Below are 17601 nucleotides of genomic sequence, written 5' to 3'. Positions count from 1 at the left end.
TGAACCCATGGACTCTGACTCCAAAGCCCGGGCTCTGTATCTCTGATAACAAGGTACATGTTTGTACCTTGTTAACATGGGACACCAAAGTGAAGGATCTGGTTCATATACTGCTACAATGAAACTCCCTCTTGACAGTCATTTAATATTTATTGAAGGTCTTTTGAACGTACATTGCTGTACAAAGTCTTCTTCCAAACTTGTCCTTGCTCTTTCAAACATGCAGTGAGAGTACAGTGTACAGTCTAATTATAAGTGCCGCGGAAAAGATAACCCTAAGAGGTAAGACCTGGGCAGGCCAGCAGAGTCGTGAGATGGGATGGACGTTTGGCCGCGAGGACAGTTACCGTTTCCACTGAGAGAAGTAGCGTGGCCTAGTGGAAAGAGCACCATGCCTGGGAATCAGAGGACCTGAATTCTAATCCTGGTGTCGCCACTTGCATGATACGTGATCTTGGGAAAACCACTTGACTTCTACGCCCCAATTCCCTCATCTGCAAAATGGAGATTCAATATCTGTTCCCCCTCTTACTTAGACTGTGAGCCCCATGTGGAACAGGATTATCTTATACCTACCCCAGTGCTCACTACAGTCCACTGTGGCCAGGGAATGTTTCTGTTATATTGTCATACTGTACTCTCCCTAGTGCTTTGTACAGTGCTCTGCACACAGTAAGCACTCAATAAATTCACTGACTGACTAGAATGCTTTACACATAGTAAGCGCTTGGTAAATTCCACAATTATTATCATTGTGGGAGAGGAAACTGATGAAGCTCTGTCTGAAGAATAACATGCAAACTTGGAATCGGGTGTAAATTTAGGATGTGCTGTCGAGACCCAGCCGAAATGCTTTCCCATTCTAACGTGCCACCAGTGTGGGTTGGGGGCTGATGGGCGCCGACTAGTCAGACCTAGCCCAGCTCCACGTGTCCGGCGGCTACTAGCCCCACACACTCTGGACCGCAGTGAGGCCCCATTTGGAGGAAGGGAAAGGGCCCCCACATAGCGAGCGTTGCCAGTGGGACCAGGTCAATGGCATTCAGGCATCTTTCCTGCCCGGTTAGACCAGGGAGGATCAGGAATGGCTTCAGGATTGCCCCTTCAGACACAGTCGGCCCAAGCCCAATGTCCCCAATCTTAACAACTAGCCTCTGGGGCTTGCCGCTGGTGACACTAGACTCCTAAAGAAAATGACCTTCTAAGTGAAGTAGAATAAATTCTCAGGGCTGGTTTCAGTTGTTTGGGAAAATGAATTTTGGGATGTTCTTTCTTCAGGTTTGAGAAGAGATCTCAAGAATGTGCAAGTGGCCAATGGACTGGATGATCTCTGTGCAGAATCACAGATGCCACTGAACAGTCCTTTTATGAAGAGGTGAGAATGGGGAATTTGGGAGTAGATTTTTTTTTTTTTAAAGGCTTCCACTTCATTTTTGTTGGTCCTGAGGTGAGTTTCCTTGTTTGAAAATTGCTGGTGCTGTAAAGTCGGTCACTGAACGGGCTTTATTGGGCACTTACTTTGCAACTAAAGTATTGAATCCACATTATAAATGTCTGTGCCTTGGAAAAAAGTGGGGTAGCTTTTGGTCTGTGTAGTGAAGAGTCATGAACAGCTTGCAAAATATCAAAGTTGCGCTTAAAGATTCAAGCATAGATCTCATAGAGGGGAAAAAGAAAGACCAAGAATTCTCTTTCAAACAAAAAATACCAAGCTACATTTGTTTTACAGGCATGGCGGTGTAATTATTTTTGTAATAGCAAACTGCAATGGCAATCATCTGATAAATTCAAGGACAAGTAGTTTATGGGGGTAGAGGGAAAAATTAGTTAGCCCATCAATCAATCAGTCATATTTATTGAGTGCTTACTGTGTGCAGAGCTCTGTACCAAGCATGTGGGAGAGTACAATGTAACAGAATTGGTGGATACATTCCCTGTGCATGATGAGCTTAAATTCTAGAGGGGGATGATGAATAATTGTTTATGATGCATGTCAAGAAGGCAACCATCGCATGGTTCTGTTAGAGGCAGAGTGCTGGACTGGAAAAGCCACTGATCTGACCCAGTAATGATAATAAAAAGGATGGTTTTATGTTCTTTCAGCTACGATATTCTAATAAGTTCTGAAAATTGATACCAGCTTTCTATTGTGAAGCCAAAGGATTTAGAAATTTTTCCAGCCTGAATCCTTTCTCTGTTTTAGATTACATGTACCTGAAACCAACGGAAAATTCTTCCCTTCATCAAGCTCACAGCCGCTCAAAGACCACATGACAAGAGACCAGCTGCTCAGACTGAAGGAACAGAAGATGGACAAATTAAACGAACAGCAATCTTCAGGCTGGCTTAATCCAGGAAAGACGGGTTTGTCCTTGCATAGTGCTGGGGGCTTAATTCCTTCACCCAGCAATGATCATTTGCTTTTTGGGAAGATGCTGATTTACAACGATCTGCCATCTTCTCCAGCAAAAGCAACTGGCTCCAAACCAGGATACCCCTCCGTGGTACAAGCAGGTAGCATGGAATCACCAGCTTCTGAGCTGCCTCTGTCCGGAGAGCAGAGAGCTGAGTTGTTTAGCAGCCCTGGCGACTGCTGGATGCCAAAGGTTGCCTGCCAGAGCCTACCTCCCCCTTTGCCTCCAAAGAAGAACGCTAAGACCATTGTGCCGGGATCGCAAGGTCGTAAATCTTCCCTTGAAGAGAAATTGCAAGAGATCCAACAGACTCATCCCCTCGGCCTTCCGAAGTACTCAAGTGCTCCTCCGCAACCAGAATTAGAAGCAGGTGCATGTACCAGTGAAGAAAGACTTAAAGCAACGTTTCCAAGAAAAGATTTTCCCCATCAGAAGCCAAGCTATCCATTCAACTCTCCAGGCAGTGACTTTTGGGCAGCCTCAGAGGGGCTCAATAAGAGATTTCACCAAACCAAGCCACGTTCCAGCGCTGTGGAAGGTGTATCTCTGACGACGTATTTTTCCGTGGACAGCTGCATGACCGACACCTACAGATTGAAATACCACCAGAGACCGAAGCTATATTTCACAGACAAGGGTGGCCTCTGTGATGAGCCTCTATCGCAAACTGAAGCAGGGGTGGAACCTGTCTACCCTATCAGTCTTGAAGCCAGCAGTGCTTCTTCAGAGCCAAGATATAAACCCAGCCTAGGTGGCATACACTGTAATAAATAAGTAAAACTGGGAGATACACGAGTCAGGTCAGCAAGCGAAGTTGGCACTTCAACCTTATCCACTTAACCAGGAACCTACCGGGTCAATTTAGGAAAACTTGACTGTCTTCATACATCTGGGGTAGAAATTTAAATTTGGGCTCTTTATGAGGATGTTGGATCAGTCTCTTAGAAAGCGTGCCCCTCTCCCCACCCGTCGTCCCCCACGCTGCAGTTTGTGGGCACTTTTATTTTCAAGTGGTCCTGTCTGAACTGAGCCTTACGTACCCCAGTAAAGGGGGATGAGAGGGGATGAAGGGGGACTACAGAATATGAGTCTGGTACCCTGCTGCCATTCCTAAAGACTAATGTTCTCCCTTTATGGTGATTGTAAGCCACAGGTGTTGTGAATTAGCCAGTAACTGTGTGTAGGCTGATAAGGTGCGCTGATAAATGATGCCATGTGTAACATGGGTAGAGTTGGAGCAGTATTTGCCCATGAAGAAGCACTTTCTGATGGGTAGGCTTCACCCATTTTTAAAAAATCTTTGACTTCTGTGATAGTCTTCTATCAATGACTCCCTTTAAAGTGTCTTAAAACTCATTTAGTTCCTAATTTTCTAGCATTTTAAAAAATGCCTTAATGCTACATGATTAAAATGAAACTTGTTAGGTCAGGAACACGAGACTTAATACTTAAGAACTACATTTTTGCTTTTTTTCCTTTTGTCAGCCTGAATTCTGAATGCCTCATCCGTGACCTGTTTCAGTCTAGGCGTGTTCTGTTGTGTCATAAACGTTACTTCAGCCACGTAAGCTACTAAGGTAAAAATACTAACTGCTAGTGCAGAGCTTTACCTTACAAATTTCCCCCTCCAATTGTAGGTGAAGTATTTTTTTCCTCCCAAGTTTTGGAGCTGATAACCTGTAAATTACACCATTTCCTCCTTATTGTACATTGCCATATTCGTTCGTGGGTCTGAATTTCATAGCAAATTACCCCGAATGTTTTTCCTTTTTGAAACATTTGGAGAACCTGGACTGGTTTCGGTATCTGTTGACATATCCCTAATTGAAATTCTGAGGGGGAAAACTTTCCTTCATTTATTGAACAATTTCATTCTCGGTCACTATGCTGAATAAGTTTTACATTGGAATGCGCTGCAGATTGGACCCCCATACTTTAGCGGGGGAGTTCCATTTTAATGAAATTAAACCAAATTTTAAGCACAATGCCAAATTGCTTGGAACGGCCTCCATTGGAGGGCTTTTACAAACAGGTTCAGTTAGTAGGGTTGGTGGCTATTTTCTCAAATGCCATTTTTTGGGGATACCAGAAATAGCCCTGTACCAAAGCTCTGCAACAAGATCATTTTCCTTTCCAATTATGAATAATACAGGGGTTTGATTAGCTGTATCAAACATCTTACCCACCTGAAATGTGCACAAGGCTCTGAAAAACTGGAGAAATATTTAATTCCCTTATGACCTTAATTCCTCATTTCAGTTTGCACTGAGCTGGTGGCTTATGAAAAAAACCTAAAATTTTTACTTAAACTTCATTTACCACTCGTTAGCCCTGCTTTGTTATACTTTCTAATCCAATTTAGAAATACTTGAACACCAACTAGGTTAAATTTTATCCTTTTTATAAAGCCAAACTTTTAGTACTGAAGCTTGTAAATGTGAACAGTTTGTATAGATGTATTTGACGTGACAGTATATTTAACTCCAACGTTTGCCTAACATTATTACATATGATGTAAATCAATGTCAGTTATTTTCAGTAAATGCATAGCAGTGTTCAGAACCTAGCTGTACAAAGAAATTATTTTTGCTTTATTATTTAAGCCAATGAATAAGGTTTCTGATCACATTTTTATTATTGGTATTTAAAGAAATTTATGAGGTTGTCTTCTCTGCTCAGCAACAAGTTCCAAGAATAGTCAGTGTACTTAAAATCCCACCAGAGCCTTTTGATATTCAGGTCATTCCCTCCTAAACTGCTTAATGTCGAAACAAATATCAATATTTGTTTTTCGATTTGATCGTACACTCCACATGAAAGCTGAATGCACACTAAACTATTGTTTTAATTCCTAGCATGTCTATTTTTTAAATATGTTCTCACTTGGGTAGATTTATATCATGGTAAAAAATAATTTCATTTAACAATTCTTGCAATGAACAGTATTTTTTTCCACTACAGTTGACTTATTTTCATTCAAAGTTGCAGTCCTTTCTAAATTAAAATTGTTAATGATAAATTAGAGTTCCTGGACTCTTTTATACTGGATCTATTGTGTGCTTTCTACATGATTTGTAAAACATTGTTAGGATTCCAAATAGCTTAAGGTCAGGTTGCAGAGGAAAATAAGTAGAAACTAATTCAGGCAAATATCACTGCTCCAGTCACTTTTGGTCGAAATGCTCCTCGGAAACATTCTCCAGCACCCCTTCTTTCCCCAAAAACCCAGGGTCCACCATGCTCTATGTGATGCCATATTGATGCTAAGACAATGAAGTTGGCAACCATCTGATCCTGGGAGAGTGCAGGTTGGTAAAATGATGGCTTAAGAGTGGACAGTAAGGTTACATTCCAAGCCAGCCCTTACCTCAAATGTATAACATTTTACTTTTTCCAAAGCACTTGCACGTGCTCATTTTATCCTAGTAGTCCTACAAGAAAGGCAGAAGGACTGATTTAGCTCCACCGTGAGGACCTTTGTGGGCAGTTTGCTTCAAGGAGCCAAATGGGAACTAGAAAAGCGTCTTTTGTCTCCCAGATGTTTCAGCTTTTACTGTCTTCTCTCATCCCTGCCAACACCCTGACTTTTCCCACCTAAACTCCTCCTACCCCTGGAGGTCATGTTCCCTCCTCATTCTGTCATATTTATTGAGTGCTTACTGGGTTCATAGCACTGTACTAAGTACTGCAGTATGGCACAGGGGATAGAGCGCGGGCTTGGGAGTCAGAAGGTTGTAAGTTCTATGTCTGCTGTGTGACCTTGGGCAAGTTACTTCAATTCTCTGGGCCCCAGTTACCTCATCTGTAAAATGGGGATTGAATCTGAGAGCCCCACATGGGACAGGGACTATGTCCAATCTGATTTGCTTATATCCATCCCAGCACTAAGTACAGTGCTTGGCACATAGTAAGTGCTTAACATGCCACAGTTATTACTATTACCACCATACAACAGTCGGTAGACACATTCCCTGCCCATAATGAGGTTACAGTAGTCAAAGGGGTGATCCTCCAGATAATCATCTCATCAAAATCCTAGAAGGGGCCAACAGGTAGATTGGAAGGAAGGAAAAGAAAAAATGAGTGTGTAGAGGTAAACGTTTTGGCATTTATAATTTTTCTGCAGTTAAACCTTGTGGAAAGACTAGAGAGCCTGGCGACAGCTCTTCATGACCTCATTTTCCTCTGCTGTTTCAGAATTTTAGATAAAGGTGTTATCCTTTCATTCAAATGATGTGTTGTCCAACCAGGGTAGGGTAAAGTAACTACAGCAGATATCCTGCAATGGAATTCAGTGAGCCAATATTGATCAGAGAGCCTTACCCTGCTAAAGGGATTTTTCTGATAAAAATAGTTTTCAATCATTGGAAGGTAGAACTGATCAACTTTAGACTCCAAACAATTCAGGTAACTAAACAGTTTCCTCAGTGTAGTGCTTTTTTGCCCTCCAAGAGAGCCACAACCAAAGGCTGGGTTGCTCCGGTGAGGTGACTCACTTTTACCTAAAGAGAAATGTTGACTCTTGTCAACAGCGGCTTTAGGGGGCTGATGATGATGGCATTTGTTAAGCGCTTACTATGTGTAAAGCACTGCTGTAAGCGCTGGGGGAGGATACAAGGTGACACCCCTTTGCCTAGGGCACTGTTGGTGAGAAATAAATCAACATCAGTTAATAAACACATATGGCTTATGACCCATATTAGTAAAAGCCCTGAGCCAACCAGTCATTGTGCTTTAATTTAGCACCCAACATGACGTCTACTCAGCCAAATGGAGGCTCTCCGTGATCAATGAAGGAGCATATTGTTTCAATTATTGGGCAACCTCAAGAGTGTTTGTTCTGGCGTGCATTGTGCAATGAAATTCAGCTATTGTAAGTCAAGAACTAAACACACTTTGATCTTAACGGAAGTAAATCAGAGTCCCTTGGCTTTCCTGAAACAGTGACTGCTCCTTTTGCTAATATATTTGACAGCTTTTTCCTCTCCTTCCCATGGAAGTAAGTGTTGTAATAGGAAAAATGCCAAGATTTCAACAAATACAAGTCTCAGATCTTCTTTCCAAGCAGAGCTGAGTCGTCATATGTTCCTATTCAGATTTTACCTGATACAAGCAATTACATGGAATTGAGTTATCAATAAAGTTTTAGTAAAAGTATAGAAAAATTGGAAAATAATTTCACGAGTATTACAAAATGTAGTTTTCATTAGTATTTTAGTCACAGTTACCTGTAACTTCCTTCATGGAATGATGCCTGAATGTTTTTTGCAATTTAGGATTGTTACCTTTATTTACTTTATCAAAACAGTAGTATTTAAGCTGATAACTGGCCCTGCTCATAAAAAACCACCTTCACCTCTGGCAAAAAAGATGACTACGAACCCTGGTAAGACTCAAAGCTTTGATAAACACCCATTTCCCCTGGGTTAAAATTGAAAATATAAAAGTTCAGCTTTTACCTTTTTTAGCTATTTTACAATTCTCCACAGAAATATTCTTGAAAACCTCTGGTACTACACTCTCATGTCATGGATAAGAATCAAGCATAAAGGTCCTGAAACCAGTATATCACATAACCAGTCTTTCAAATTTATAAAAGAGTAGATAAGAATCATCTTTGCTTTCAAACGTTTAATACTGTCCTCACAATGGCAAATTCAAAAATCCCATCATATGTTTATTGTTAAGCCAACAGATGTGTTTAGAAGTTACTTTAAAATGAATCCAAATGTACATTTGCACTAATAGGGTAATGGATCTGATTTAACGGGGTAAGGGGCCTTCACCTACATACTGTAGAAGATCCTTTGTAGCAAACCAAGTAGTCCTACAGCTGCAAAGAAGTCCTCTATTGCACATCCCATCTTTCTTCTCTTTGCACTTCTTGCTTAGAAGGTCAACATTCTTGGAAGACACCAAAACAAAAAGCCAATTCCTTATTGCAGGTTTCAGGGAATTCAGTCTGTAAAATACAGAGGCCAATTCACTGAATGGGAGCAAGAAAAGCAATTCCAGACTCAGAGAATCCACATCCGTCCCCTCTCTCCCCACCTCTTTGGCCTCTCACTCTGGTTAGACAGAGCTGCACTGCTCGCTGGCCAGGGTAGATACTCTGATAGCCACAGTGCCTAGTTGTCACCTCTCTGAAAAGTGGCAGCATCACCCTGGTTGCCCCACAGGTATTCCCGCCCTTTCTACTTTTGTTTAATTGGCAAATTCAATCTCAAAAAAATATTTGCTACTGAGAAATTATAACATGGGCCCCCTTCAAGGGGAGAGAAAAGGAGCTTTTTTTTTTTTTTTACAGCATGGCCTAGTAAAAAGAGCACAGGGTAGGGAGACGAGACCTGGATTCTAATTTCAAAACCACTTGCCTGCTGTGTGCCCTTGAGCAAGCACAGAACTTCTCTGGGCCTCAAGTTACCACACTTGTGAAACAAGGATGAGGCATTTATTTATGAGACATTACTAAACTATTTTGTTAATGATGTGCATCTAGCTTTATTTGTTCTGACGACGTGACACTTGTCCACGTTTTGTTTTGTTGTCTGTCTCCCCCTTCTAGACTGTGAGCCCGTTGTTGGGTAGGGACCGTCTCTTTATGTTGCAAACTTGTACTTCCCAAGCGCTTAGTACAGTGTTCTGCACACAGTAAGCACTCAATAAATACAACTGAATGAATGAATGAATACGACTGAATGTATGAATGAACATCTCACCCTTTGGAGAATTCTGTGTGGGCCAAGGACAGGCTCTGACCTGACTGTCTTGTAAGTACCCCAGAGGTCAGCATACTGCTTGGTATATAATAAAGCTCATTAAAGGCAGGGCTCATGTCTACCAATTCTACTGTATTATCCTGAAAAAGTGAAAAATTTGGCTGTAGAATGCAACTGGTGTGAATCAAAACCACCACAGGCCTCCTGATTCACTTTTGCATAGTGACCGTGGGTGGATCAGGCTGCTGTCAAATGCCCCTCCATGAACTAACACCCAGAAATGATTTTCTTTCTACGAGACTGTGAAGCTGTTCCATATTTTATGTCACTTCAAGCAAAAATACAGCAAATGGGAAGATCGCTGGCCACCTGTGGAGTTGTTTTTACCTGGAGCTTCAATGCTAAGTATAACTGTGTTTTATCTATCCCAGCATATACCAAAGTGCTTGACACAGAAACACAATTATAATTGCTGTTATGAATTATAATTAAAATAGGTGGGGTATCTGTTAAGTGCTTACTATGCGTCAGATGTTCTGCTTAAGTGCTGGGGTAGATACAAGATCATCAGGTTGGACCCAGTCCCTATCCAGTAAAGAGCTCAGTCTTAATCCCTATTTCACAGATGTGGTAATCGAGGCCCAGACAAGTTAGTGATTTACCCAAGGTCACACGGCCGACAAGAAGCCACTTGTATTCAATCCCCGCTTTATACAGGAGGAAACTGAGACACAGAGGTCACACAGATCACCATTTGGCATATGGAATGGGACAAATTCAAGTCCTCCCCCTTTCCCTCCTCCTCGCAATCACCAAACCGACGGTGCGGGATCGAAGCAGTGTGGTCTGGTGGAAAGAGCCCAGATTTGGGATTCAGAGGACCTGGATTCTTAATCCCAGGCTCTGACAATTACTTGCTGCGTAACCGTGGGCAAATCGCTTAACTTCTCTGTACCTTTGTTTCCTCAACTGCTAAATGGGGACTAAATACCTGCTCACCCTCCTATTTAGATTATGAGCCCCATGCAGGACAAACATTGGTATTACTGAGTGCTTACTGTGCAGAGCACTGTACTAGGCGCTTGGGAGAGTACAACACAATAGAGTTGGTAGACACGTTCCTTGCCAAGAACAACCTTACAGTCTAGTGGAAAAGACAGGGCTAACTTTGATCCACTCATTCATTCAATCGTATTCATTAAGCTCTACTAAGATTTTGGGGAAAAAACACAACAATAAACAGTAACAACTCCTGCCCACAACGAGCTCATAGTCTAGAGGATGAACTTGTATCTATTCCAGTGTTTAGAACAGTCCTAGACAAATAGGAAGTGCATAGTAATAACAATAATAACAATTATACAATCAGCGATGCTTCAAGGTCCGGCCTAGGTGGAGCCCGGAGACAAGCAGCCTGGACCAATGGGTAGAGCTCAGTCCTGAGTTCTAATCCCAGCTCTGCCACTTGCCTGCTGTGTGACCTTAGGCAAATCGCTTAACTTCTCTGTGCCTCAGTTCCTTCATCTGGAAAATGGGAATTAGGACTGTGAGCCCCACATGGGACAACCTGATTACCTTATATCTACCCCAGAACTTAGAACAGTGTTTGGCATGTAGTAAGCACTTAATAACAATTATGGCATTTGTTAACGGCTTACTGTGTGCCAGGCACTGTACTAAATGCTGGGAGTGGATACACGCAAATCAGGTTGGACACAGTCCTTTTCCCATATGGGGCTCACAATCTCAATCCCCATTTTACAGATGAAGAAACCGAGGCCCAGAAAAGTAAAGAGACTTGCTCAAGGTCGCACTCAGCAGATGAGTGGCAGAGCCGGGATTATTCACTCATTCACTCAATCGTATTTACTGAGTGCTTACAGAGTGCAGAGCACTATACTATGCGCTTGGGAAGTACAAATCAGCAACATATGGAGACGGTCCCTACCCAACAACGGGCTCACAGTCTAGAAGGTCTAGAAGGATTAGAACCCACGAACCTCTGATTCCCAGGCCCAGGCTCTCTCCACTATGCCATGCTACTTAAAAAACACATTATTATTATTATTATTATCTGTAAAATGGGGATTAAAAGTGTGAGCCCCACATGGGACAACCTGATTACCCTGTATCCACCGCAGCGCTTAGAGCAGTGATGATGATGATGACGATGATGGCATTTGTTAAGCGTTTACTATGTGCCAAGCACTGTTCTAAGCACTGGGATGGATACAAAGTAATCAGGTTATCCCACGTGGGGCTCAGAGTCTTCATCCCCATTTTACAGATGAGGGAACTGAGACGCACAGAGAAGTGAAGGGACTTGCCCAAAGTCACACAGCTGACAAGTGGGGGAGTCGGGATTAGAACCCACAACCTCTAACTCCCAAGCCCGGGCTCTTGCCAGTGAGCCACGCTGCTTCCTAGACTGTGAGCCCATAGTTGGGTAAGGACCATCCCTATCTGTTGCCAACTTGTACTTCCCAAGTGCTTAGTACAGTGCTCTGCACACAGTAAGCACTCAATAAATACGACTGAATGAATGAATGAACATAGTAAGCACTTAACAAATACCATCATTATTATTGTTATAGCAGCGTGGCTCACTGAAAAGAGCCCGGGCTTGGGAGTCAGAGGTCATGGGTTCGAATCCCACATCCACCACTCGTCAGCTGTGTGACCTTGGGCAAGCCACTTAACTTCTCTGTGCCTCAGTTACCTCACCTGTAAAATGGGGACTAAGACTGTGAGCCCCACGTGGGACAACCTGATCACCTTGTATCCCCCCTGGTGCTTTGAACAGTGCTTCGAACATAGTAAGCGCTTAACGAATACCATCATTATTATTAGGGACTGTCTCTATCTGTTGCCGACTTGTACTTCCCAAGCGCTTAGTACAGTGCTCTGCACACAGTAAGCGCTCAATAAATACGACTGAATGAAGGAATGAACATAGTAAGCACTTAACAAACACCACTATTATTATTGTTATAGCAGCGTGACTCACTGAAAAGAGCCCGGGCTTGGGAGTCAGAGATCATGGGCTCTAATCCCAGCTCGGCCACTTGTCAGCTGTGTGACTTTGAGAAAATCACTTCACTTCTCTGTGCCTCGGTTACCGCATCTGTAAAATGGGAATTAAGACTGTGAGCCCCACGTGGGACAACCTGATTGCCTTGTATCCCCCCAGCGCTTAGGACAGTGCTTGGCACATAGTAAGCGCTTAACAAATACCATCATTATTATTGTTATAGCAGCGTAGCTCACTGAAAAGAGCCCGGGCTTGGGAGTCAGAGATCATGGGTTCTAATCCCAGCTCCGCCACTTGTCAGCTGTGTGACTTTGGGCAAGTTGCTTCACTTCTCTGTGCCTCAGTTACCTCATCTGTAAAATGGGAATTAAGACTGTGAGCCCCACGTGGGACCTGATTACCTTGTATCTCCCAGCGCTTAGAACAGTCCTTGGCACATAGCAGAGAAGCAGCGTGGCTCAGTGGCCGAATCTGCCACTTGTCACCTGTGTGACTTTGGGCAAGTCCCTTCGGTTCTCTGGGCCTCAGTTCCCTCGTCTGTAAAATGGGGATGAAGGCTGTGAGCCCCACGGGGGACAACCTGGTCACCTTGTAATCTCCCCAGCAATCAGAACAGTGCTTTGCACATAGTAAGCGCTTAATAAATGCCATTATTACTATTAGAAGGGGGAGACAGACAACAAAACATATTAACAAAATAAAATAAATAGAATAAATACGTACAAAATAAATAGAGCGATACATACAAACATATATACAGGTGCTGTGGGGAGGGGAAGGCGGTAAGCGCTCAACAAATACCATCATTACTATTATTAACAAACACTGCAGTTGTTATTATTAGACTTCTGCGGGTCGGTGTTGAGAGGGGAAGGAATCCAGGGCCGAACGGGAGGTTGGAAAGGCTGTGAGCCCACTGTTGGGTAGGGACTGTCTCTATATGTTGCCAATTTGTACTTCCCAAGCGCTTAGTACAGTGCTCTGCACATAGTAAGCGCTCAATAAATACGATTGATGATGATGAAAGGCGCCTTCTGAGGAGCAACCAACAGTGCCTGGCACATAATAATCGCTTCACAAATACCGTCACCAGGCCTCCGTTTACCTCCCCTGGACCGGATGGACACGGACTAGACTGTGAGCCCACTGCTGGGTAGGGACCGTCTCTATATGTTGCCAACTTGCACTTCCCAGGCGCTTAGCACAGTGCTCTGCCCACAGTAAGTGCTCAACAAATACGACTGATTGGCACGGGTTCAAATCCCGGCTCTGCCAATTGTCAGCTGTGTGACTTTGGGCAAGTCACTTCTCTGGGCCTCAGTTCCCCCATCTGTAAAATGGGGATTGACTGTGAGCCCCCCCGTGGGACAACCTGATCACCTTGTAACCTCCCCAGCGCTTAGAACAGTGCTTTGCACATAGCGCTTAATAAATGCCATTATTATTATTATTATTATGGAGACGGCTGGACACGGATGGGCACGGATGGAGACGGATCAATCAATCGTATTTATTGAGCGCTTAGTGTGTGCAGAGCACTGTACTAAGCGCTTGGGAAGTACAAGTTGGCAACATATAGAGACGGATGGACAAGGATGGAGACGGATGGACACGGATGGAGACGGATGGACAAGGATGGAGACGGATGGAGACGGATGGAGACGGATGGACAAGGATGGACAAGGATGGAGACGGATGGACACGGATGGACAAGGATGGACAAGGATGGACACGGATGGAGACGGATGGAGACGGATGGACAAGGATGGAGACGGATAGATACAGATGGACAAGGATGGAGACGGATGGACAAGGATGGAGAAGGATGGACAAGGATGGAGACGGATGGACAAGGATGTAGACGGATGGACAAGGATAGACACGGATGGAGACGGATGGACAAGGATGTAGACGGATGGACAAGGATGGAGACGGATGGACACGGATGGACAAGGATGGAGATGGATGGACACGGATGGACAAGGATGGAGACGGATAGACACAGATGGATAAGGATGGAGACGGATGGACAAGGATGGAGACGGATGGACAAGGATGGAGATGGATGGACACGGATGGACAAGGATGGAGACGGACAGACACAGATGGACAAGGATGGAGACGGATGGACAAGGATGGAGACAGATGGACAAGGATGGAGACGGATGGACAAGGATGGACACGGATGGTCAAGGATGGAGACGGATGGAGACGGATGGAGACGGATGGACACGGATGGAGACGGATGGACAAGGATGGAGACGGATGGACACGGATGGGGCGGCCGCTCACCAGGGCAACAGGTAGACGAAGACGAAGAGCGCCAGGTCGAAGAGGAGGAAGAGCCAGAGGTCGAACCAGTAGGAGTGTTTGGGCAGCTCCTGCGGCCGCCCCTGAGGGGGACCGGGGCTCAGGGCCTTGTCGCCACCCTCGCAGACCCGGCCTCGCCCTTCCCCGCTCTCGTCACGACTCCTCATCGTCGGCGTTGTCGTCGCCTCCATCTCAGCCCCGCCGCGGGCCGCACTGCGCAGGCGCCGGGACACCCCACTTCCGCCTTTCCTCCAGGCGCCTGCGCAGTGTGAGCCCTCCTCGGCCCCCGCCCCCGGCCTGAGGCGGACGAGCCCCGCCCCGTGGCAGAAACCGGTCCGGCCCGGTTCCATCCGGTCCTGGCAGGCCTGGCCCGGTCGGTCAGCCATTTTCCTTCCCAATAATCATTAATTCAATCGCATTTATTGAGCGCTTACTATAATAATAATAATAATAATAATGGTATTTGTTAAGCGCTTACTATGTGCCAAGCACTGTTCTAAGCGCTGGGGGGATACGAGGTGATCAGGTTGTCCCGTGGGGGGCTCACAGTCTTAGTCCCCATTTTACAGATGAGGGAACTGAGGCCCAGAGAAGTGAAGTGACAATAATAATAATAATGGCATTTATTAAGCGCTTACTGTGTGCAAAGCACTGTTCTAAGCGCTGGGGAGGTTACAAGGTGATCAGGTTGTCCCACGGGAGGCTCACAGTCTGAGTCCCCATTTTACAGATGAGGGAACTGAGGCCCAGAGAAGTTAAGTGACAATAATAATGATGGTATTTGTTAAGCGCTTACTATGTGCCAAGCACTGTTCTAAGCATTGGGGGGATACAAGGTGATGAAGTTGTCCCACGTGGGGCTCACAGTCTGAGTCCCCATTTTACAGATGAGGGAACTGAGGCCCAGAGAAGTGAAGTGACAATAATAATGACGGTATTTGTTAAGCGCTTACTATGTGCCAAGCACTGTTCGAAGTGCTGCGGGCATACAAGGTGATCAGGTTGTCCCACGTGGGGCTCACAGTCTTAGTCCCCGTTTTACAGATGAGGGAACTGAGGCCCAGAGAAGTGAAGTTACAATAATAATAATAATGGCATTTAAGCGCTTACTATGTGCAAAGCACTGTTCTAAGCGCTGGGGAGGTTACGAGGTGATCGCGCTTACTATGTGCCAAGCACTGTTCTAAGCACCGGGGGGATACAAGGTGATCAGGTTGTCCCACGTGGGGCTCACAGTCTTAGTCCCCATTTTACAGATGAGGGAACTGTGGCCCAGAGAAGTGAAGTGACAATAATAATGACGGTATTTGTTAAGCGCTTACTATGTGCCAAGCACTGCTCAAAGCGCTGGGGGGATACAAAATGATCAGGTTGTCCCACGTGGGGCTCACAGTCTTCATCCCCATTTGACAGATGAGGGAACTGAGACACAGAGAAGTTAAATGACTTGCCCAAAGTCACATGGCTGACAAGTGGTGGAGCGGGAATTAGAACCCATGACCTGACTCCCAAGCCTGTGCTCTTTCCACTGTGCCACGCTGCTTCCCTAGGGTTAGGGTTAAGACTGTGAGCCCCACATGGGACAACCTGATTACCTTTATCTACCCCAGCGCTTAGAACAGTGCTTGGCACGTAGTAAGCGCTTAACAAATACCATTATTATTATTATTTTTGAAGCTAGAGCGTGGACTGGGAATCAGAGGCTCATGGATTCTAATCCCAGCTCTGCCACATCAATCAATCAATCAATCAATCGTATTTATTGAGCGCTTACTATGTGCAGAGCACTGTACTAAGCGCTTGGAAAGTACAAATTGGCATCACATAGAGACAGTCCCTACCCAACAGTGGGCTCACAGTCTAAAAGGGGTAGCCTCACATGTCTACTCTGTGACCTTGGGCAAGTCACTTCACTTCTCTGTGCCTCAGTTACCTCATTGGTAAAGTGGGCATTAAGAGTGTGAGCCCTGTGTGGGACAGAGACTGTGACCAACCTAATTTGTACTTACCCCCGCTCTTAGAACAGTGCTTGGCATGTAGTAAGCAAATACCACTATCATTATCATTATTGCAGCGCTCTGCACACAGTAAGCACTTAATAGATCTGATTAAATTACAAGATAATCAGGTTGAGGCAATTCCTGTACCAGGTGGGCCTCAAGGTCTAAATGGGAGGGTAGTAAATCCCCATCTTGCAGATCAGGAAACTGAGACAAAGGGAAGTGAAGTGACTTGCCTAAGGTCACGTAGCAGGTAAGGAGCTGCACTGGGATTAGAACCCAGGTGTTCCCACTCTCAGGCCCCGGGCTCTTTCCATTAGGACACACTCCTTACCATCATCTTTAAAGCAGTCAATCAGTTCACCCCACCCAACCTCACCTCACTGATCTCTACTACAGCCTGGACTCCTCTGGCACTAGCCTCCTCAATATGCCCCAGCCACAATCTATCTGGCCACCAACCCCTTTTCCCACTTCATCCCCCTGGCCTGGAATTCCCTCCCCATCCACATAGGCCAGACTACCACTCTCTCCACCTTCAAAGCACAACTCAGGTCACACCTTCTCCATGAGGCCTTCCCTGATTAAACCCCCTTTTCCCTGGCTCACTCTCCCTTCTGCGTCATCTGTGCAATCGGATCTGTGACTTTTGGACAATTGTTATTCACCCCAGTCCCGTGGCACTTAGGTACATATCTTTAAATCATTTAGTATAAATTATTTACTCATATTAATGTCTGCCTCTCTAGATTGTAGCTCATTATGGGCAGGGAACGTGTCTGCTAATTTCTCTTGAGTTGCACTCTCCAAAGTGCTTAGAACAGTGCTCTGCACATAGTAAGCGTTCAATAAATAAGTGGTTCTATTCCCGGCTCACTTGTCAGCTCTGTGATCTTGGGCAAGTCACTAATTTCTCTGGGCCTCAGTTCCCTCATCTGTAAAAGGGGGATTGAGACTGTGAGCCCTATGTGGGACAAGGACTGTGTCCAACCTGATCATCTTGTATCTACCCCAGTGCTTAGATCATTGCCTGGCACATAGTAAGTGCTTAACAAATATCATTTTATTACTATTAATAGATACCATCATTTGATTCCTCGCTTGGTAGCCAGAGGCAGGGTCAGATC

The 17601-nt window shown here is 44.8% G+C and overlaps 1 protein-coding gene and 1 long non-coding RNA gene across 2 annotated transcripts in view; one reads left to right on the top strand and one right to left on the bottom strand.

Annotated features, from left to right (window-relative positions):
- The window catches only part of USP53 (ubiquitin specific peptidase 53), a 43725-nt gene extending 37691 nt beyond the window's left edge, over positions 1-6034 (top strand). The window contains exons 14-15 of the mRNA XM_038769167.1: positions 1279-1375; positions 2204-6034. Coding sequence (XP_038625095.1) covers positions 1279-1375; positions 2204-3188 — 1082 coding nt within the window. The 3' untranslated portion in view covers positions 3189-6034. The remainder of the gene's footprint in view (positions 1-1278; positions 1376-2203) is intronic.
- Positions 6035-8030: 1996 nt separating this feature from the next.
- Positions 8031-14714, bottom strand: LOC119947652. The gene is made up of 2 exons (XR_005456513.1): positions 14457-14714; positions 8031-8376 (listed from the first exon to the last, which is right to left on the bottom strand). It is a non-coding gene; the product is annotated as an uncharacterized LOC119947652 (long non-coding RNA).
- Positions 14715-17601: the final 2887 nt, after the last annotated feature.

Source organism: Tachyglossus aculeatus, chromosome X5, assembly GCF_015852505.1.
Source record: "Tachyglossus aculeatus isolate mTacAcu1 chromosome X5, mTacAcu1.pri, whole genome shotgun sequence".
NCBI classification, from domain to species: domain Eukaryota; kingdom Metazoa; phylum Chordata; class Mammalia; order Monotremata; family Tachyglossidae; genus Tachyglossus; species Tachyglossus aculeatus.
The sequence above is the reverse complement of the archived record's forward strand: the minus strand, read 5'-3'. Positions and strand labels throughout refer to the sequence as shown.